Here is a 24000-nt window from a genome sequence, read left to right as displayed (position 1 = left end):
ATTAGAGGAACTTAGTCACAAATTAGAGGAACATATGAAGGCTAAACTAATTGAAATGAAGGGAGATGTCCAGGAAACCAATAGCGATGGAAAGGAAAATGGGACTCAAATCAAGGGAGTGGACCAGAAGGAAGAACGAAACATCCAACCAGAAAATAGTAAAGAAACAAGAATTCAAAAAAATGAGGAGAGGCTTAGGAACCTCCAGGACATCTTTAAACGTTCCAACATCCGGATTATAGGGGTACCAGAAGGGGGAAAGAAACAGCCACGAGTGGAAAACTTATTTGAACAAATAATAAAGGAGAACTTCCCCAGTCTGGCAAAGGAAATAGACTTCCAGGAAATCCAGGAAGCTCAGAGAGTCCCAAAGAAGTTGGACCCAAGAAGGAACACACCAAGGCACATCATAATTACATTAGCCAAGACTAAAATGAAGGAGAGAATCCTAGAAGCAGCAAGGGATAAGGGGACAGTCACCTACAAAGGAGTACCCATCAGACTGTCAGCGGATTTCTCAAAAGAGACCTTACAGGCAAGAAGGGGCTGGAAAGAAGTATTCCAAGTCATGAAATCCAAAGACCTACAGCCAAGATTGCTTTATCCAGCAAAACTTTCATTTAGAATGGAAGGACAGATAAAGTGCTTCTCAGACAAGGTCAAGTTCAAGGAGTTCATCATCACCAAGCCCTTATTATATGAAATGCTAAAGGGACTTATATAAGAAAGAGATGATGAAAAATATCAACAGTGAAAGGACAGCAAACACACAGTTATTAACAACCACACCTAAAACAAAAGCAAACCAAGAGGACAGCTAGATCAGGAGTGGAACCATAGAAATGAAGAACACATGGAGGGTTAGAAACAGGGGGGTGGGAGGAGGAGAAGGGGGGAGAAGGCACAGAAAATAGCATAGATGGCAGGTAGAAAATAGGGGGGGAGGGCGAGAATAGAGGAGAAAATATAGAATCTAAAGAAGTTGAGACACGTGGTTATAAACTAAGGGGGGAGAAGGGTGGGGGAGGGAGTGTGTGGGTGGAGGGGAATGAAGGGGGGAATAGAACAACTGTAATGGTATAATCAATAAACTATATTTAAAAAAATTCATCATATCTTTACTTAGTTCACTATTTTAAATTAAAATTTTCATGTGAAACATGGAGATGGTTTATCTCAGATATCAATTATATTATATCACTCATTTAGAGTTTCCATGATTTCTGTTAGTCCATGTCTCCTTAATATAATCATTTTTCTCATCTTAGTAAATATCTATATATCCTGATCAGAGATACCATCTAAAGCTATCAATGAAGAAAAATGACACCGAGTTTTAAATTTTTTTATTGTATTTCACAACACAAAGGAATTTGCTGACTTTCCAGGAAGCATCACATGTGGTGAGAGAAACCAAGTTCTTGGGGCCTTGACTTTACACTCTCTAAAATACCCCTGATGAATCAGAAGATTCCATTTTAGAAAACATTGGTTTTGTTTCATATTTAAAGATGTATATGACACAGCCATGGAAGGACCGCTGGCACCTATAAACAGCCTTGGAAAGCCAGCAGAGTGCGAGAGAAGAATTTAAAAAAGCCTCAAAATATTCCTTAAACAACTTAGCTCTGACCCAGACTTGACATCATATAAGGGTGGTTCTGACGCGCCTCATGTGGTCTTCAAACACAAAGAAAGCACAGTAAGAAAGGCAAGAAACCGATGCTATAAAGGCAGTGAAGGCAATTCAGCGCTTGTCTCTCAACCCAGCTCCACAAAATCACACGGCACAAGCCTCCTGTCACATGATGACAGTAAGGGGGGCAGATTCCGACTGCGGGAGGCAGTCCCCACGCGCACCCGCCTCCCTCCGGCGCAGTCACTGGGCTGCGTGCCTCCACGAGGCTAGAAAAAATCATTCTCTTAAAGGAGAATTTCAGTGATGATAGAAGGTTCCACACTGTCAAAATACAGATTTTTGAATTAAATGGTGTAAGAATTTAGGTGCAAGATGGACAAATACAGATGCAATTAAGAATTGAGCAGAAAGGCTGAAGGACAAAGTTTCCCCGTTACTTTCTACTTTTCTTGAATACTCACTAAATTCTACTACGCAGTCAGAAGAGTCTGAAACATACAACACAGCAGAAATTATTATTTTTCATTATTTAAAGGATAGTAGCTCAAAGCAACCCTTCTATTAATGGCAAAGAAGTATAGATACACATACACGAGGCACTGCCATAAACTAGACTTTTCTTTTAACAAAATCCATATTTATATAATTATATTTCCTATGGTGGAGAGCAGCTATAATTAATGAATTTCCCTCCTTCTCCTAATGCAGCCATTTGTCAATTCAAATGCGGGATGTCCAATCAATTTTGATGTATTTAGTAAGCAATTTGTCAAATGGTGCTATAATCCAGTTAATATATTAATTCTTGTCATGCAGAGAGTTCTGACAACTATAAGGTTTTCTGTTGACTGCTCTGGAGAGAAAAACTGTGCTGGGGCTCCATGGCCAACCTTTAGAGAAAACATCTCTGTGCCCCAGTATCTGAGAGTATGCTATAGTGCCGCCACCCCCCGCCCCGGGCAAAAGCATTTTTCTGTGTGAGACACCTGGGTTCTACGGGACGGTGTGGCCGCTAACCTGTTATAATACACTGGGTTTCTACGAATCCCTGTGTGTCTCACATATTTTTAACAAAGTGAGCAAACCAATGCACGTGACACTAAATGCACAGTATGCAAGCTTCTAGGAGAGAAAGAGGGCTTCACTAATCCAGTATATGCGTGTTAACCTTAAACAGTACTTTCATTAAAAATTTCTCCTATTCTCAAAGTTTCTTCCTGTGAGCAATAAAGAAGTGGCTCTTGGTATTCTACCTGTCCCATCTCAACATGCTTCAGGTAAATGACTGACCCCTGTCACTCACTCCACACAGGCACTATACTAAGGCCCCACAGTTAGCAGTCAAGACGGTTGGAAGGCTGACCTTCAGTTTACACAAGGTGACGCTCCGGACATAATTTTCTTCTACTTTAAATACATTTCACACACTAATCCCTATGATACCTCCATCTTTTCCCAGGTCTATCTACACATTGGGAACTGGAGACAGAACCATGAGACGTGCTGACCTTTTTGGAGGTGGTCCAAATTTACATCACAGAAGAAATCTGGACTATAGAAACCAAGGAAGGATAAAACCACCTCCCAAACTTTTTAGTGGGAGATTTAATCACCATATCTGGGCAAAGCAGAGGACTAGAAGACAGGCTTTCAACACATCCAAGATGATTGCCGGGCCACCCTGGGCATATTTGGTGATCACTCTGCAAAGGCGACAGCTCTCTCCATTCACTATATCCAATTCTTTTTATATTTCTCTATCAGGATCTACAAAAGCAGACATAGGGCAAATCCTTTCTAGAAAAAAAAACTGCAAAAACTGGCAAAAAAAAATGTTTGATAATAAGAAAAAGAAAGGAAAAAGGAACACTACATTCATCTTCCAAACATTAGGCTTCCCTTAGCCCCTTTACGAACTAGACAAGACCAAAGAAAAAAAATTGCCAGAGTGATCTGGCACAAGGCTGAGCATTTAAAAACCTGCAATGTGCATAGTCCTCCAGACTATCAGCGTCCTATTGTTTCAGGAGGCTGCTGAGAAGGTGCCCTATGTGTCAGGAAAGCACACTGAATATATTGCAATGACCTAGGGGGCAGAGGTCACTTATTATAAATGGATAATGAGACCTAATGCAGTGTTCTGAGTATGGACAAAGAAAAGGTCTATCCATATCCCCTGGTGGATTGGTCATTCAGGCTTTTATTTCCTCTGCACACTTAATGGAGTCAAACAATTGACAGAAATTCTATAGAGAAGGCTGAAACTGAGAGAAACAACTGTGTTCTAACTCCCACAGACAGGTACAAACAGTGACCCTGAAATGGCGCCAGAACTCCTGTTACCACTAACAGCGCAGACCGCTGAAGCATTCCCCCTAAACTCCCACTCAGGCATTTCTCAGCAACTGACCTCACTCACAGAACTGATGGCACAGCAAACCACAAGCTCCCGCACACACCAACCCATTACGGTATTGCATGTAAGAGACACAAATCTTTCTGTTTCAGCTCCTCATTTTTGGAGAAAAGTCAGATATACCCCTGGACTCTCCATCCCATGTCCCCCCTACCCAATTCACAAAATGCACATTCAGGGGTAGCGGTATGTTTGCATGAGAACCTTAAACTCAGTAGGGTGGGTGACATCAGAAGCAGAGGTACTGGTGGACTAGAGGCTTAATGACCAACAGATTATTTTTCTTTAATCTATCAGAATCAATGTCCTATCTCAGTCAAATCTGCCAATCCAATGGCATAAATATTAATAGTGTCAATGACAAAGAATGTACACTCGCAGTAGTACTTTTGAAAAAAAGCAGGTCATACAATAAAGAAACACAAAGCTACTAATATCACTAGAATTTTGTAAAATAAAGTAAAAAAAATACTTTAAAGTACAAAAAGGCCATTATATTTGTTTCATTTTAATTTTAAGAAAATTAGGAGTGGAAGGTGGATTGGTTATATAAATTATTATTTTCCAAACAAAATACTAGTAAATAATAATTCAGTTAAGTACTATAACAAATGACAGAAAGGCAAAGATTTGCTTCAGAATGGAGTACAGGTCTATTGTAACAGAAAGGAATTTTGATGTTAAAACATCTCAGCAATAACTCAGCAAGGACAAGAAAACCCAACAAACCATGGGTATGAAGATCCACGTAAAGATATGGGTGTTAACAGGGAGCACACATCCCATAAACACAAAGGGAAAGAAGAAAGAAGGTACTCTAATTCAACCTTCTCAGTCCATCATTTACAAAGCTTGCATGCTGCTGATAGTACTTTCATTTAACTATATGACATCTTTTCACTGAAGAAGAAAATATATTTGATTTCATCATGTTCCCCAATACCACATATATATGGCTAAATTTAGGGTCAATGTGTCTCAAGATTACAGTGTCTTGAAGACTAAAATTTCATTTTACTAAATAATTTCTCTAAAGAAGGACATGTGTCAGTTGACAAAATTAAATATAAATAAGAAAAAAAAACTGTCAAGTATAATTCAATCTGAAGTGGTTTCCAAACTACCTCAGATATTTAGACCTGGACAGAGCGGCATGACACACCCAGTGGCCAACAATGGACTATAAATACTCTTTAAATAAGTCCTACATTACAAGTTTCCTCTGCAAGAGAAAAACATTTCATTCTTCCCCTTCCACCCTTACCCACTCTTGGGCAAATATTTATTATGGACAATGCAAGGAAACACTGTTGAGTGCCTCCATCACAGTTGGTACATACCACAACAGCGATGCAATCCCGGATGTTAGCTTAAATCTCATGTGACGTTCAAAAGAGAGAAGCTCAGAAAACTGCAGCATATTTAATTGCTTTTCCAGGGAACTGACAATGACCTTGGTAAAGAAGACCATTTTTTTTCCTTTTTTTATCAGTGTGTTCAAAATATATCATCATTGTGTTGTAAATCCTCCCCACCAAAAACAGGATAGTAAATATCTAAAATGACTCCATTCTACCCCCAAAAGTTTGACTTTATATTACAAGGGCATATATTTGCTACTCCTGGTCTCATGGATGTAGCTTGTAGGCGACAAAATTTACTTGGAAATCAACATCTCTAGAATCTAACCTTTACCTATGCTGCTAACTTGTGACTTTATACTTTTGTAAGGACATCAGGTACACCCTATTTCATTATACATAAGACTAAAAGTGCTAGTGAAGTCTGAGAGATTAGTATAGCAGTGATATTTTTAAAAAGTATATCAACAGACATCCTAGTTATTAAATATGAAAAAACCCAAAGCTTAGTTCTTTTTAGTATGATGAAAACTAAGATTTTTAAATAATATATATAACAAAACTGGGGATATCTTAAATAATAGTGAAATGACCTGAAAATATCCATGATTTTTACTGGTAACAAAGTCATAAGTACTGTGGTTTGTTTCCCCAGTACTACTGTTTCCCCCAATACTACTGTGGTTTGTTTTCTACATTGTAATTAAAGGAGTGCTATATTTCAGAGATTAACAAAAATAAAGATGTCATTCCCGTCCCCTGCAAAAAACAAACAAACAAAAAAAAACCAACACTAAGATTTTGGTCGAAGCAACACTAATACTTCAAAGTGAGGTTCCAGTTGGACTTTTGGAATTATCATCTTTTACATGTCATGCTGCCTGGGGTATCGCAATAGAACCTCATCTCTTCTCTCTACATTCTCTCAGGGATAAATTTATTTCATAGAAAGCTTACATCAACTACCAATTATACACTATGCTCAAAGAATTTCAGAAGGAAGCTCAAATTATACATAGACACATGGAAGTTTGGGGGTTATTTCCTAGACCCTACTACATACACCAGAACAGACGAAACACGGCCATCACCAGTTCTCTCCCCTCCTGCAGTGAGCCCATTTCTCTTACTGTTTCAATGAATGTCGTAACCTGTTACCCAAGCCAGCAGTCCTTCCCTCCTCACTTTTCATCAGTCACCTCATTTAGTACCAAATCGTATACATGCTTCCTCCTCAATATCTCTGAAATTCAGCCATTTCTCTCCATCCCTGCTGAAGTTATTTCCACTAATAGGTACCTCTTCAATGTTTGGATTTCTATACCAATTAACTAAGGTACAATAGATACTTACATACGTATTCCTTATTTGTGTTTATGTTAGGGTAAGGAGTCCAAAGTCAAGTCAGCACAACTGGTATAATGTAAGATCAAGATAATACATAGAGTTTAAGCATCTAAAGTTTGAAAAATAATCACACACTTCCACTACTGGCCACATAAGAAAGACAGATTTACATGATCTCCTCAAATAACTAAATTAGCCCTAAGCAAAAAGTTGTTATAAACCCTGAATAACAACCCTTAAAAAATCAGAATAGAAAGAATCAAATTTATTCCAATTAACTTGAGTGCATCCTAGGAATATGAAACAATCCACCACTCGACAACATGATATTGGAAATGCCTAGCTAGAAAAAACCTATACCAAGGAGAAAAATGAATCAATAGAAAAAGCCCGATGAAATAATATGGTGAAAAGAAGTAGAACACAATGACTGTAACCTAACATAAAATAAATGTTCCTTATGTTTAAACACTGACTTAAAGGTGAAAGGCAGGAAAAAAAGATGACATAGAAATATAAACTATACAAAATAGATACGGGGGGAAGCATTTTTAAAATCAAACACAGAATCAGTGAGCTGAGAAAATATCAAGTGGTCAACATACATGTAATTGGTGTCATAAAAGGAGAGAAAGGGATTGACAAAAATATTTGAAGATATAATTACATGAGAGTTTTCAAATGTGATGAAAACTATAAATTCACAGATCTGGGAATCTCACAAGCCCCAAGCGGAAGAAATCCACAGCACAGGTTGAATTTATTTTGTTTTTCCATATCATTTCTATTTTTTCTATTGATTTCCACTTTGACCTTTATTATTTCCTTTCTTGTACTTAATTTTTTTTCTCTTCACCCTAGGACATTTCTTCATCACTTTTACAGGGGGGAGCTGGGGGGCGGGGAGAGACAGACAGACAGATGGACAGACGTCAATGTAAAAGAGAAACAGACTGGTTGCCTTCTCCGTGGTGCTAAGGCCGGCACTGAACCTGCAACCTGGGTGTGTACCCTGACCGGAAATCAAACCCCCGACCTTTTGGTCTATGCAACACGGCTCCAACCATCTAAACCACACAGGCCAGGGCTCCTTTCTCGTCCTTTAAAATGCTTAACTTTTTCTAGTTTCTGAATGTGAAAGCAGAGGTAATTGATTTTAGAACTCTACCTTGTATAGGACAGGCATTTAGTCCTATAAATTTCCTCTTGAGTACTGACTTAGGGCCATCCCACACATTTTCTACTTTTCTTTAAAACTTTTCATTTTAAAATGATTATGAATTCTTAAAAAGTTACAAAAACAATACTGAGGGATCTTGTATAAACTTTACCTAGTTTCAAAACCCAGAAATTGCCATTATACAATCCATAGACCTTATTCAGATGTCACCAGCTTTACCAATACAATTTTATATACACATTTTGTGTGACAGAGTGTGCATCTTTGTGTATAGTTCTATTCAATCTTATCACTTGTTCATTTGTCTAACCCCTACTACAGTCAAGACACAGAACTGTTCTCTCACTACGATGATCTACCTCGTGTTTTACAGTCACATGCAGCAGCCTCCCTACTGCTTTGTCTCTAAGACCTGATCCTGTTGTTTTGATAATGTTATGTAAGCACAGTCTTTATTTCTATTTGTACTTTTTACATTTTTGTATGCAAAGTTTGAACTGGCTTTTTTACCTGACACAATATCCATGAAACTCATATAACTTTTTGCATGTATTTATACTTCAATCAACATTTTTTTTTTTGCTGAAGAATATTCTAAGACATGAATGTGTTATTTTCATTCAGTTCAAAATATTTTTTTGAAGATTTTATTTATTTATTTTAGAGAGAGGGGAAGGGAAGGAGAAAGGGAGAGAAACATCAATGTGTATTTGCCTCTCAAGCAACCCCTACTGGAGATCTGGCCTGCAACCCAGGCATGTGCCCTGCCTGGGAATAGAACCAGTGACCCTTTGGTTTGCAGGCCTGTGCTCAATCCACTGAGCTTCACTAACCAGGGTAGTTCAAAGTAATTTATAATTTCCCTTTTAATTTCTTCTGTGTACCACATATAACTTAGAAGTATGTTGTTTAGTTTCTAAATGTTTGTGGATTTCCCAGAGATCTATTATTTATATGTTATTTAATTCCTCTGTGGTCAGAGGATACACTTCGTATGACTTGAAAGCTTTTAAATAAACTGAGACTTATTCTATGGCTCAGAAGATGGTCTACATTGGTCACTGTTTCCCATGTACTTGACTGTATTTTCTACTGTTGTTGGGTGGAATGTTGTACTTAGTCTGATATTGCAACTCAGGGTGTAAAGTGTGTTTCTCCTACACAGCATATAGTTGGAGCTTATACTTTTATCCAATTTGAGAATCTTTGAATTTTTATTAGTATGTTTAGGTAATTTATAATGAGTATTGGTATGTTTAGGGTCACATCATCTTGCTTATCTTTCTCCGTTTTATTTCCTTCCTTGCTGTAGATTGCTTTTGATTATATTATGTACAGCTTTCACATCAGTTTATCTTTAAGTGATGCTACCCACTTGCATATACTACAAAAACCTTACAATAAGAATGGTCCATTTCCCACACTCCTAGCCTTTGTGCTACTGTTGACATTGTGTTTGTGTATCACACATTCATACACACACATACATTTTAAAGACATTACATTGGTGTATATAAAAATGTGTCTATATAAACATACATACACATATATTTTTAAAGACCATAATGCATTAATACTATATTCGTGTTTACAGTAAGTTGTATTATTAAAAGACTTGAATAACTACCAAAAAACCCACATACATTTTATGTTCTGACCATGGTGTCATCTTTTTTCTGCGTAAAGGACTTCCTTTAAGATTTCTTGTACAGCATGTCTGCTGCTGATAAATTCTTTAATCTTTTGTATATCTGAAAAAATATTTTATTTTAGCCTCATTTTGAAAGATATTTTTGAGAATATAAAATTCTGAGTCAGCAGATGTTTCCTTTCAGTACTTAAAAGAAATATGTCATTCTCATCATTGTTCCTCAGTACGTAACATCTTTTTTTAACTCTGGCTGCTTTTAAGATTTTTCTCTTTCCAAGTGATTTTGAGCTGTTTGATAATGAGGTACATGGTATCGTTTTTCTTCATGTTTCTTGTGTTTGGAGATTTACTGTTCTCCTTGGATCTGGGATTTTATATCAGAGATGAAATTTTTGTGGCTATCTCTTCTGTCCCACCAAGCATCCTGATTTGGGAAGTCTCGTTTCAAGTATACGTCAGCTTACAGCTCAGTAAAACTGTTTTTAATTTTTTTTCTTTCTGTGTTTCATTTGGGATCATTTCTCTTGGTCTATCTTCAATTTCACTAATATTTTCTTCAGCAATTTCTAATTTATTCTCACTCTCATCCAATACAGCTTTCATACCTAGGTTTTCATATCCCGAATTTTAAGTCTTCTTAATATTTCCCACATCTCCACCCTTTTAAACCTATGGAGTACAGTCATGATAACTTTTAGTGTTACTCTTCCTGACCCTGTAGGATCTTTAGGCACTGTGCCCTCTGTGATTCTCTGATGGTTGCTGTTTCCTCAGCTTCGTAGTTCCCCACACCCACCGGTACTATGTCAAATACTAGAAGAAGACCCTCTGCAGATACTCAGAGTTTCAGTCTGTGCTGATCTATTCTCTCTAATAACCTGTTCAGCTAATTCCAGGTCAGGAGTTAACAGATAGTAAATATTTAGGGTTTTGTGGGTCATATGGTTTCTGCACTGTTATTCAACTCTTTGGTTATTATTTTAAAGTGGCCATACACAATATAAAAATGAAATGGTGTTGCTGTGTTTTAGTAAAAGTTTTACAGTAATAGCTTATGATAGTTTGCTGATAGGTACTCTTCCTGGGTCTTGCTGGGCTCTGAGTGCTGCCCACTCTCTATTCCACTTGGATTCTCCATCACTGCAACACAGCCTAGAAAACTCTTTAAGGCAACTGTAGAGCCCACCTCGTTAGTTTCCCATCTCTCAAGGACCACTCTCCCTTACTCCCTGATGTCCAGTTGCTTTATACTATATCCTATTTTTTGTTGTTGTTTCAAGTGGGATGGCCAATCTGATCCCTATTATTCTACCTTTGTGTGGAGCTACTATTATCGAAATGAAGCCTCAAGAAATACTCAATGAAATTAAAGCACATTATTTCCATACACAAATCAAATTGAAACACGTTTCTTTGAAGGATATCTGTTTTAAACCACTTTTAATGTTCTCCATTCCTTTCCACTGGTGTCAAAGCCTCTTCCCACCTTTCCTATAATGCTTTTAAAGGTAGAGGAAAACAATTACATTCCCAATAAAACACAGGAAGGTTCTATAGATCCCTGTCACCTTCCCATTGTGAATCAAAGCTATATTTCTATTGAAAGATCTTTTGTTACTACTTAACAAAGAAAAAAGTCAGTAAGCTTACAGAGGAACTTCTCATGTACCCACATCTGACCTTCCCCCAACAAAGCTAGCTAATGTCAGCAACTTAAAAATACTGCCACTGTCGAATTACCTGAAAGAAAAGGAGGAAACATTATTTTTCCCTGTGAATACAAATTCCCCAAGTCCATTCAGTAAGTCCTGTTTTTCATTTACAATTTGGGAAGCTCTAAAACAGACTATTTTAGAATCGTAGTTAAAATGCCTAATTTAGAAAAGATAATTATAGCATGTAATTTTTTGAAGAAAAACTCAACTAATCTCTGTTATAATCTTTTTATAAACTATTCTCAAGATTACTTATGACCAAAGCAGAACATTTTTTACTAATAAATTCTCAACTTTTACCTTTACTGAGCTCTGTAACAAGATCAGATAACCATCTCACATTCACTTTGCACATATAAATTAATCAATCTACTCAAACCATATGAATTTGCTGTTATTTGATTGGCAATTCGTATGGCTCAACCTAATAAGTAATAAAGTCCTCCCGGCCTCCACAGGAATCTCTGTGAGGAGCATTCAAGTATGATTCAATGCTAGTCCAAAATTCCTTTATTTTATTATATTATTATAGGTAGGAAATGTGACTACAGTTACATATACAAAATTTGGCACTTTTACTTACTTCACTTTCAAGTCAGGTGAGAAGTCGTGAGTGTTTCAGGCAGGGCTTCCTTTCCTTGCCCCACCAGTCACTCTTCCGCCACATACCCAAAACTTTAGCAACCAGCAGGGGGTCTGTTAGGGTTACTGGGCTGGAAGGGGAGTGGGGGGGTCTTTGCTAAACATCCTGCTCTTCTTTCCCTGAGACAAAGTCTCTTTCCCATTTTGATTTATATCATTCTTCGTCAACTATTATTCTAATTTACAGAGTTTGCACAAGTCTGCTTCACGTGGTCCACAGGTCCAAATACAACCAAAGGAAATGCTCGCCACATCTGTGAAATTTGTGTTAAAAGAGTTTTACTCCAAATGGTTACATTTGAAAATACTTGTATTTTTTTAAAGATTTAATTTATTTATTTTTAGAGAGAAGGGAAGGGAGAGAGAAAGAGAGGGAGAGAAAAACATCCAAGTGTGGTTGCCTCTCACACGCCCCCTACTGGGGACCTAGCCCGCAACCCAGGCATGTACCCTGACTGGGAATTGAACTGGCAACCCTTTGGTTTGCAGGGTGGCACTCAATCCACTAAACCACAACAGCCAGTGGATTATTCAAAGTAGATTATTAAAAGTATAATTCAGCCAGGGCTGAAATACTTTAGTAATGTATTTATCTATTGTCTTCAAGTTAGGAAATAAGAGGTGATTTTCAATATAGTAACGTAAAACAAAAAAAATCCCCAGCATTACATATGGTATATTTGTGTTTCAAGAAGTCATATTGTTTCAAATGGCTTCAGTAAAGAGCACTGGAGAAAAAGCAAGAAAGTAATAAGAAAGTCTTTTTTTTTTTTAATTTATTGATTTTAGAGAAAGAGGAAAGGAAAGGGAGGGAGGGTGAGAGACAGACAGACAGAGAACCATCAATTTGTTGTTCTACTTCTCTATACATTTGTTGGTTACTTTTTATATGCACCCAGACACCCTGAATGGAGATCGAACTCAGAACCTTGGTGTATTGGGAGGATGCTCTAATCAACTGAGCTACCTGGCCAGAGCAAGAAGTCTTCTTAATGAGGTTCTAACTTGCATAAAGAGCTAAACAGATGAGCAGGCAAAGGTGTTCTCTCTACACTGGCTCCAGCATTGCTTTTACCAATTGTATTTTAGGCCTTTAACTCTCTGATGCAGATGTCCATGCTTTGCAAACAGAATTCCTTCAGTCATGTAATATACTCACATACTCAATAATTTCAATCAAATAACCTTTCTTTATGGAAGGTACAGATAAATTCTGTGTCTATACTCGCAATGTAAAGAAGCAGTATAATACTTATTACAAAATTACCTGTCTCTTTGGTATTTTTTACCTATTAATTATAGCTATAGTAACACTTCACAAGATAAGAAAAAGCATATTAATTATTATCCATTCCTTGGATAACAGATATTACATGGTCAAAATCAGAGAGCCAGAATAGGTATTTCATTATTAAGGCCCTGAAGTCTATTATTTGAAAATACGCACTTTTGAGATAAGTAATAACAGTACAGAATGATGCTTAAATGTATATATTGTCTTATAGTTTTTAAAGGGCTTTGGCCTCATTGACCATAACACCTTTATAGCAGCAATTATTATTATTGCTGTTTTATATTTATCAAATTATTGGGAAATAGTCTGGAACTAGAACCCAGGCCTTTTCATCCTTATCCCATTGCTAGCCCATCTGATATTCAAAAAGTCCAACAGGAAATGCATTATATATTACACATTTTAATTAGAAACCATAGATTCATCAGTGACTATGTTCTTTCAAATTATCTCTAATTCCTTTCTATTCCAACCCTGTACTACCTCACAGATTTGTCCTGTGTTCTCTGTAATAGAGTCTTAATTAAAGCCCTCGCATCTTGCTCCAGGATCACCCAGCCTCCACTCCCCTCCCTGCCCCTCCTCTGAGCCTCTTTTTACAAGACTGCCAGAGAGATGGTTCTAAAACGCAATTCTGATGGTGTGGCTCTGATGCCTGAAAACATTTGACGGCTTGCTACTGCCTACAGTGGCGGTTCATAAACCATGCACCTGGAGATCTGTGAAGTTCTAAGAACTGGGCAAAGGTATTCAGAGCTGCTAAAACCAAGTAATACCCAATGAGCTTAATTTGCTGGAACAGAAGCATTAAGGGATAAAGATAGTTGCATTTGGTTTTTGCCCACATTATTTTCTTACATATCTGAGACTTGCAAAATTAGTTATTTTTCACCCACAATGAAAGGGTAGAGGAAAATGTGCTCATTATTTTAATTAAATATCATACAAATGTCATGAATTTTCTAATTCATATGAAGGAATTTAATACATGCTTAGACAATCTAGAACCTAACCATTTTTATGTCCTTAGCTCTTGAACCAGGAAACCACTTACATACTACCCCTCTCTGTAAAGTCTCTGCCAACTGAAGTACTGCCCTCGTAGTTCATTGTACAGACCAACTCTTCACCATGGACCCGTCTCCCTGCATTTCACTTTTTCATTAAATGCCTCTCTCTCTAAACAGACAGTGAATTCACTGACAACAGAAGAACAAACTCTCCACATCTAAGTAAACCCCAAGTGCCTGACACATAGAAGTCACTCAATAAATACACATGGGAAAAATCAGTGAGTTCAATTACCTAAGAGAGCAAGACTGCCAACTATTTATTACAATGATCGAGTTTTGTAACTGTACAGCACAATCAACAAATTTTCTCTGTTTTCAGTATAATATATAACACATTATATAACATAAAATAAAAGTTTTAGAAATATTTTCCTTCATGCTATATAAACACCGCCAAGTGAGAAAATAAATTCAATACAACAAAACCCCATTAAAAGCATAATGTTAATTTTTAGGAAGTTTCTTTCAAAACACGCACTGCTCAGTGCCATGACTTTTAATTAAGGATCCAGACAATTCTACAAAACTGAATTATAATTGTAAAGAATTTTTAACTCTATGACCACAAACTGGATAGTAAACACTAAATTGTCTTTTCATGATTCCCCCACAAACAAGGCTGTGCATTTTCTCCTTAAGGAAAAAAAGAACCCGAATCAGCTCTGCAAATGTAAGGGCTCAGACATGAAACTAAACGAAACGAAACAAACAAAAACCCAATGCAGTTGCAATCATTACTTCATTATTACAAGTAAAATACTACAAAAAGAAAAACCTGCTGATAGTTTTCACAGTGAAAAGTGCTTCACTGTTTTTTTATGAAAGTTTATTACATCTTTTTTTTTTCTTTTTTTTAACTTTTGAGCCCACCAGACATTGCCTTGATTTCAACTTCCATAACTGCAGGGCTACCTCTCATGGCCAAGGAAGATGAACAGCCAGAGGCAACTCAGTGTGTGCTAGGTCTCATGGTTTCTATCGTGGTAAATAACTTACTGGCCTCCAGCTACCTGTTTATGGCCTATGGACGATGGACCAGTGGTAATATGCGTGGCTACATTAAAAGTCAGCATTCTAAGATGAAATCTCAAAATGCTGCCTGCAAGGAACAAAACAAGAACGACTTACGGCCAGCAAGCAGGAACTGGTAATACTGTACAGCATCTGCAGCGAGGAGCAGAGGGTGGTTTGCATTAAATGGTGGCTGCAGTTCATTCCATTGAGGCGTTCTGAGGGAACAGCAAAAGAATATTAATATTTAAGCTTAATAGATGGTACGTAAATCACCATCACTGTCACCACCTACAGACATTGATATAAACTCACACTATCTTTGTAATCATTAAAATGAACTTGTTGGAGTGCTGAAACCTGAAACACAAGGCCATCTGCTTAGAAAGAATAAAAAGGTGGCAGTGAGTCATACAAACTGAGCAGAGCCAATATCAGTTTAAAGCAGAAGCCCCTCCATGAGGACAGACTAGACATTCAAATTACTGGACAAAGAAGAGGTGCAGAATTCTAATTGTACCTAATTTCTGACAATTGTTAGAGCTCTCTGGTCTCAGAACATGTGTGTATTTTCAAAGAAAATAAAGCAGGTGAAAGCGATTGGAAAAAAAGTTATATTAATGGTTGACTGACTGCAGACCTAACCAGCATCTGAGTTCCAAAATAAGCCACTTATTTCAACAACGATGGTGCAGTAATTTTAATTAGATCTGTCCCCTCACGAATGGTTTGATAAATAAGATATTGTTCAGATTAATCTAGTGCAGTAAAGCAGTAGTAACGAATGCTGGAGCCTTCAAAAATCAATATAAGAATATTTAAAAATGTTAAACAGAAAGGGATCTTTTTGTGTCCATTTTTGTCTGCTTCCTTCCATACCTACGTCAGGGCCAGTCCTCTCGGGCTCTCCCGTAACCGCTGCGCTCTACGCAGAACAGGCTGTACTCTAGATTCAATTCCTGGTCCTTATTAGCTTACAAGGATTCTAAGGACTAGGTATTTTTAAGAAGGGCTCTGAGTAATAAACATTTCTACAGTCTTAACCTTTGTATCTTAGGAAATCACTTTAAAGAAAACCTTGCAATCTATTTATATTAGTTTCTATTCTCTTCAGTGGCTACCTCAATGTACACTCTATTTTCAGCAAGCATCAGACTGAAAATAAGAGGGAGCACTAAAGCTCCGCATGTGGAAAATTAAAACAAAATAAAACCCAAGTCCTAAAAAAAGGTAACACAAAGATTCCAGGAGGAGGGAGTTCAAAAGCAGGTATTCTCCAAGGCACATACCAAAGACAACTGAAAACACTGGGCTGCACTAGAATTTGTACATAAAATGTTCTTAATAGCATAATTCACGGCAGGTAAAAAGTGGACATGTCCATCAACTGATGAACGGATAAACAAAATGTGGTGTATCCACGCGATGGAATATTGTTCTGCCATAAAAAGGAACAGGGTTCTAATACACACTACAACATGGATGGACCTTGAAAACATTATTCTAAGCGAAGGAAGTCAGATACAAAAGGTTACATTTTGTATGATTCCATGTATATGAAACGTACTGAGTAGGCAAATCTAGAGATGGGAAGTGAAATGAATGACTGCTAATGGGTATGAGGTTTCCTTTGAGGGTGATGAAGACTGTGTTGGTGAATACACCACACCTAGTGAAAATTCACTGTAAATGGATGAATTGTATTACATGAAATTATATCTCAATTTTTAAAAAAATTACCAACACATGCCACAATAGGGATGAATGAAAATAACTTTCCTGGGTGAAAGAAGCAAGACAAAAAAGTACGCACTCTGTGATTTCATTTATATATAAACTTCTACCATAAAGTAACCTATAGTGACAGAGCAGATCAGAGGCTGCATGGGGCTCCATTGGTAAGTAGTGACAGAGAGGGGCAGAGGGAGAGAGTAAAAAGCAGTATTAGACACCATTTGCAGGCAACAGATAAATTCATACAGTAAATTACGGGATGGTTTCCACAGCTGTATACCAATGTCAAACCTTATCAAGTTGTATACTTTGAATATTTTATGCAGTAGAGCCATTAAAAATGCATATTGTATATTAATTGTAATTGAAAAAACAACCTTTTTCTTAAACAAAAAAAAGAAGAGAAAAAAAGGAGGTACTACCTAACCAGAGTCCAGCTGGCTCGAGGTGATGTCATCATTTCCAGTGGGGTGTCATCGCTAATCTTGGGGGCAGTGCTAAGTGGCCGTGGCTCCATCAGGTGCTCCACCAAGGTCCCATAGCAGCTAATAATGTAGAGAGATTCAACGACAACTTGTTTGGACTGATCTGCAAGCAGAAAAACAGAGCCTGGATGTTTGACAGTGACAAAAAAAGGAGGATGGCATAATTTTACAAGTTCCTGAGGCTCCCGGGAGAAAATAACGCAGGAATTTTTTTCACATGGTGTCTGCCCCTTGCCTAAAGGTTGCCTCTCATTTAAGAATATACTAATGAATATAAAAATCTCTATGCTGCCAAAATGTTTTTTTTATATCTTAAGCAATGTATTTCAAGAATAATATAAATACACTCAAATTTCTAATATAGTGGAACAATATTTTTCAGTCTTGTGTATTTGTCTATAACATGTGTCCCACATTATGAAAAATCAATGATTTTAGGTGGGACAAGGAAGACAGACTGACACAGAGCAGTGAATGACTAAGTTACGCCGGATGTTCCCACTCAAGTGCATGAGAGGCCCTTTGTAAGCCTAGATCAGGACACCTTCTAACTACGTTCTCTTGGCAAACCTTCTCTTTAAAATTTCTGGATTCAAACAAACAAACCAGTTGAAAACACACATATCCTCCTCCCCCAAATTCTCTTCTTTCTATCAATGGGATCGCTGTGCCCATGGTAAATGAAGACCAGTCATACTTTGAGGTCAGGTGTTGAATATGGATCTAATCAAATGACTTTATACGGAGTACACATGTCCTCAGTACCAAAACAGGTTTAGTCCTCTCTCTCGGGTTTTACAGTAAACCTAGGAGCATATAAAATCACTCATGAATGCTGGGTGGGTCACCTTATCTCTTTGCCAGAGGAATTAATTACAGCTGATTTGAGAGAATGGCTAATGACCAGTCAGTGGAGCATAAAGGAGTAGCAAGTTAAAAGGGTAATTAGAACAGAAGGGAGAAGCATTTGAAATCGAGCTTCACTGAGGGTTTTAACTAGCAACAAAAAGTCATTTCGATAACATCGGTAAAGCTACGGAGGTAACAAAAAAATAAAGATGGGATAAGAAAATGGAAGGCTTGCATACTGTATGGTGTCCTCTCCCACTCAGGTAAGGAACCTGCTGTGCCTGAGATCCTATTTCCAAGGACAGGGTCACCGAAAGGCGATAACAGGGAAGGGGCTGCGTCTGGCTGCCGGGTTAAGCGTAAAGGAGAGCCATTTGGCCAAGAACAATGCAGCCTGTGGAACTCTTCAAAGAAGTGCCTCGCTAACAACTCGGTTTGTGACCTACTTTAATAGTATTAAAAGAAGGGGGAGATCTTATTCAAAATTAAATACTTGGTCCACAAATGTAAGCACTCTCTTCTACACAGAATCAACAAGCAATCACATACTAAACAGTAATTATATAAACATTTTAGGTATTGAGCCTGATGGTAAATAAAGGGCCTTAAAAAAAAACAAATCAGCTATATCAATTCAAAAGAGCAATGGTTACCATAAAAGATGACCCATTTTTCTGAGTGGCAGACTTTTTATTATTTAATTTATGACATGGCAAAGTTGTTGATGATTTAAGTCGAGATTTAGCCTTTGAAAACCTGGTTTCAAACTCTGTTCCATCACTTACTAACTATTGCTTCTAGCTAAGATATTAAAACTCACTAATCTCAAGTTCTTCATATCTAAAATAGAGATAACAAATTTTAATTAAAATAAAGATAACAACGTTTCTCCTCTCCACACCTAGAGAAGGTGTGAAATTAGCTTGTCAAAAATGTAAAAGCTACATTGAGAACACCTATAAATGGTCACTAACAAAGCAAAATAAAAACACCCAATGGGCAATTTATTTAACATATAGTGAAAAGATAACCTTTCTTCTTGGTTAGTCTTGGGTAGTTGAGAAAGACATGCTTACTGACTGGGAAAAGTGGTTTCTAAAGTTCAGGGTTATTCAAGGAGAGCAGCTATGACTTTTCTTCAAGAAACAAATATTACAAACACCCAGTTTAATTCTTGGTAAAAATACTCACCTTTTTCTCTTTTCAGACCTGCACTGTTTGCAACCCACGACCTGGACGTCCCAAACATTGCAGCCACGCAAAATTCTCCGCCCACTGATTTGCTGGGCGAAATTTGCGGAGGTGGTTTAACTTTGCTTAAAAAATAAAATAATAAAAATATTACCATGATGAACTCACAGTGTTTGAGATGACATATTTTCCTTAAAATTCTACCCCTAAGTATTCAAACCCTCCAATACAGCCATGCATTTTGCCTTAATAACTGGTGGTGTGAGACTGTGCTCTGGAGGAAAAGTAAAATTAGTCCAAAGTTCCAGAGCGCTATCAGAATAGCAACTTATAAGACCAACAAAAATTAACACATTTTTGAAGTATGTGCTGGTGAAATCCTAGTTACTTCTTTTCAGATGTATAACAATTCCCTGAAGACTTCAAAGTGGAACCAAAGAACCAGCATAAATATCTCACAATAATAAAATAGTTTGTTTATCGCTTCTCAGCCTTTTGGCTAAGATCAAGTGTGAAATAGTTTATTTACCATTTCATTTTGATACATAAGATTTGGGATTGATGACTCACTTGAATGGAGGTGGCACGAATGAAAATAATGAGGTGATACACAATGAAACCCTGAAAATGCTGTTAGCCACAGTGCTACCTAGAGTTACCAGGGGCGTCCCACCTTTTGGCATCTCTGGGCCACACTGGAAGAAAATGAGCTGTCTTGGGCCACAGATTAAATACACTGTGACACGTAATCACACACACACACACAAAAATCTCATAGTGTTTTAAGTAAATTCACAATTTTGTGTTGGGCCACATTCACAGCCATCCTGGGCTACATTCAGCCCATGGGCAGCAGGTTGGACACCCCTGAAGGCATGTGGAGACCTAACGATGTAATGCAATTATATTCCCTCATCTTCCAATTTGTTTTTTCTTCATAGATTTGTGAAAATGATGTGTGTATTTTTGTTCTGTTTCTCATGTTTGAGGGCGTATTAAGTAACTGTTGTTATTTCACATTTTCACATATCTACCATTAAAAAGCACTTGTTTTCCCCAAATCAGCTTTCACACTGTCAACTTCTAATGCCAACCTCTTCTAATCCCGTATTTCCCTTCTTTTTTGATTTGTGAAAGGCCGCCCCACAGCTCATCAGCAATTCTGCCAACCACCTTATTAAACGGTGGGGCCGTCTTCCCGAACTCACACACCGGAAAACAGCCTCCCTGAACACTGGTCGAGATCACAGCCTGGTGGGGCACGAGAGTTCCAGAGCTCTGATGCTCCTGCTCTGCTAGTCGGTCTCCAATGTCAAGTAACATTATTCCTACCTTGTTTTGCTCATTATCCTTTATCTTTTAATAAAGTATGGTTGGATGGAGAAAGACTGGTTTTTGGAGTAAGGAAGAAACCTGAATCTGAATCCAAAGGCTACCACTGATCAGCTGTGTGACTTTTGGTTCAGTTATCTAACGTCTCAGAGCCTAGACTACTTGTATGTAAAATGGAAGTAGTAGTGTGGACCTCGTAGGGAGATTTTAAAAGTTAATATATTTGTTCTCGGAGTGTTGTCCCCTGGCTAGTAGTACCACCTTGGAACTTCTGAACATGCAAATGTCCATCAGGCTGCACCCTAGACACATGAATCAGAAAACTCTGGGGGTGCGGCCTAACAATTCGCCTTTTTAAGGAGCCCTCCAGATATCAGGTGCATGCTCAGGTTTAAGAAACACTGTGTTAGGTAAAGTGCATGAAGCTCTAAGGGACTGCCCGAATCGGAACTCTCCCATATCATCGTGCTCAGCAATGCTAACTCCCTTCTCTACAGCACACCTGATTTTTAAAAAATTAGACTTGGCTTTGCTAATCTCAGATGCCAGGTCCTCATCACGACTAAAATTGTCCCTCATATATTTTACCTCCTAAGCCTTCTGTTTTGACATATTCCTGCTCAAGAAAGCAAAGTCTCGATCAGAGGCCAGTGATTGGTCCTTTTGGTTTCTCTCTTCCTACCAAATCCATGGTAATGCACACTGCCATAGATGAAAAGGTCTCATTTTTCCATCAAGAATACTTCCTAAGCACTGTGTATCATTACCCATAAAGATCGCATCCATGCCTAAAATACCAATAATCTTTGCAGAACTGCAATAACCTACCAACATGAAGAAGAGCCGTCTCCACCGGAACAAATGTGCACCCTCCAGAACTGGTGCCGGAATTGTTCTTTCTGGTTATGATGCTCTTAGTTGTACCATATGTACTAAGTCGTACTACCAACTAAGTTGTACCACTGTTCTAATATGTTAGAATGTAAACTCTCCTTTCAAGCTTTATTTCCATCAATAAACAACTATCGTTGAGCTGTTGAGTTCTTGTACTGAGCATCTTTTAAGTTCCATTGGTCATTTTTAACCCCTAAAGAGTTAGAGGGAATGGGGCAGGGGAGAAATTGGGAGAGAGACCGAGAGAGATTGGGAGAGAGAAACATTGCAGAATTCTTTTAAAGGAGTTTCCAATTGTGTGACTATGTGGTTTTACTAGAATTACCATCAGGAAACAATAATACTGCAATGTACAAATACACTTCACAAAGACAGAATTCAAAGCTCTTTTCAAGTTTACTGAATGTTGTTTTTGTTTTTGTTTTTTAATCATGCGGTAAGCAACAAGAGAAAACAAGCGAGCGTGCCACTTCTTAGGAGGACACAGACTTAGAAACAGTTGCTACTGGGCTGGATAGCAACCTTTATAATGTAACGAAAAAGAGTAGGGATATGATGGGGCATCAATTTGTTCTTTGGCAATGCTAAAATATATTCTGTATGTTTATTAGTTTACAATCTAATCAACCAATGTCAAAAGCTAAAATCGCTCACCCTTATTTAATGTTGCACAAAGCTCAGCTTCTGAACACACAACTAAAAAGTATCAACACAGGATCATTTTACATAAACTCATTGTCTCCTGCAGCGATAATTTGTAGTAAAAGTATGCTTAAAGTTATGTAATGATCATTTTTATTCTTATATTTCATTATTTCTTCTTTTTGTCCATATGAGGCCTTAATAAATAACATTAGTAAAACAGTTAGTGATTAGTAAGTAAGAAATGGAATTTGCAATCCTGAAAATAACTTGCTACCTCCTGTATGACATAGCTCTGTGTATTAGGTATGAAGAATATTTGATAAACATATTCATAATAAGTTATTTCTATCATCAACCTACATTTGCAATGACTATCCTATTTAAGCAAAACAGAACATAAAGATATGTGGGCATTTATATAAGATTTCCAGGGGAAAAAAAGGAGAAATAATCTGAGGATTACTATTAATAAAGTACTTTCGATGTAATATACCCAAAGGGAGAATATTTAATTTTGACTCATTTTGCCCCTCATCCTAAGTATTAAAAAGACCATGACCAGGAACAGGGGGAGGATGTATAATTGAACTTTTCCACAATGACTCAGAATACTTCTATTGTAAAAGAACCTTTTGGTAACAGAAAGGCAAAACACTGAAAAATGACACTTACGTGAAAGAAATAAGAGTGAAAAGAGCTAGCCTTGTAAGCTGTGCTTGCCCATACTTTGGGGGCCTACATGAGGACAGCATTCCAACGCTAGACCTTTTTTTCTTTCTTCCTCTCAATATCTCCCTTTATCCTCTGGAAGGGACTCAATAAATCTCATCACAAAACATTTGCAAGTTAAAAAGAATACCTCTGGGTGTTTAGAGCCCTTCTTTCACTTATGTATTAACGTAATAAATTAGTAATATGATATAAAAATATAATTTTAATGTATCTATGTCCAGAAATTCAATTGTGCTAATTATGGTTGTAAATGAACAAAACATACTGATGGTACAGATGGACTCCTTTCTACTGAGAACTCATTCTCTTGACTCCCCTGAGCCTATCATAAATGACCAAAAATAAAAATAAACATTTGGCTTAACTGAGAGCAAGTGCAAAAGGAAAAGGGGATTAATTCAACTTTCACTGTATCGGGCAGAATAATAATCATAACACTTGACACAAGGTAACAACATAATCAAAAGTAAAATAAACACACAAAGAAATAAAATGAATAAGGTGCTAAATTAAAAAAAACAGGAGTTTAACGTTTTGTCATCTCTTCTGGGAGACGGAACTGTTTAGTGATAGAAGGAGAGTCCTTTTTACTGCCATCAGAAGTTCTGGGGACATTAACATTACGATGTCTTTTGAAATTATTTACAAACCTTGAAGTTATCAATTGGCTTTTACTGTACTATGTAATCTGGTCAGATTAACATATTGAATTTCTCTTGGCTATTTTTTCCCCTCCAACATTACTGAAAAGAAAAAAAAACTCAGCAAAACCCTATTGATATCTAGTTTAAAATTAGGAAAATGATGCC

At 37.4% G+C, this 24000-nt stretch overlaps 1 protein-coding gene across 6 annotated transcripts in view; it reads right to left on the bottom strand.

Annotated features, from left to right (window-relative positions):
• The window catches only part of BCAS3 (BCAS3 microtubule associated cell migration factor), a 494341-nt gene that overhangs the window by 266764 nt on the left and 203577 nt on the right, over positions 1–24000 (bottom strand). For all 6 annotated transcript variants that reach the window (XM_037069813.1, XM_037069810.1, XM_037069814.1 and 3 more), the window contains 3 exons: positions 19589–19713; positions 17486–17651; positions 15447–15547 (listed from right to left, as the gene is read on the bottom strand). In XM_037069813.1, the coding sequence (XP_036925708.1) occupies positions 15447–15547; positions 17486–17651; positions 19589–19713 (392 nt within the window). The remainder of the gene's footprint in view (positions 1–15446; positions 15548–17485; positions 17652–19588; positions 19714–24000) is intronic.

The sequence above is a fragment of the Sturnira hondurensis genome, unplaced genomic scaffold (assembly GCF_014824575.4).
Source record: "Sturnira hondurensis isolate 20B ecotype Veracruz unplaced genomic scaffold, ASM1482457v3 Scaffold0018728, whole genome shotgun sequence".
In the NCBI taxonomy this organism is placed as follows: Eukaryota; Metazoa; Chordata; class Mammalia; order Chiroptera; family Phyllostomidae; genus Sturnira; species Sturnira hondurensis.
The sequence above is the reverse complement of the archived record's forward strand: the minus strand, read 5'-3'. Positions and strand labels throughout refer to the sequence as shown.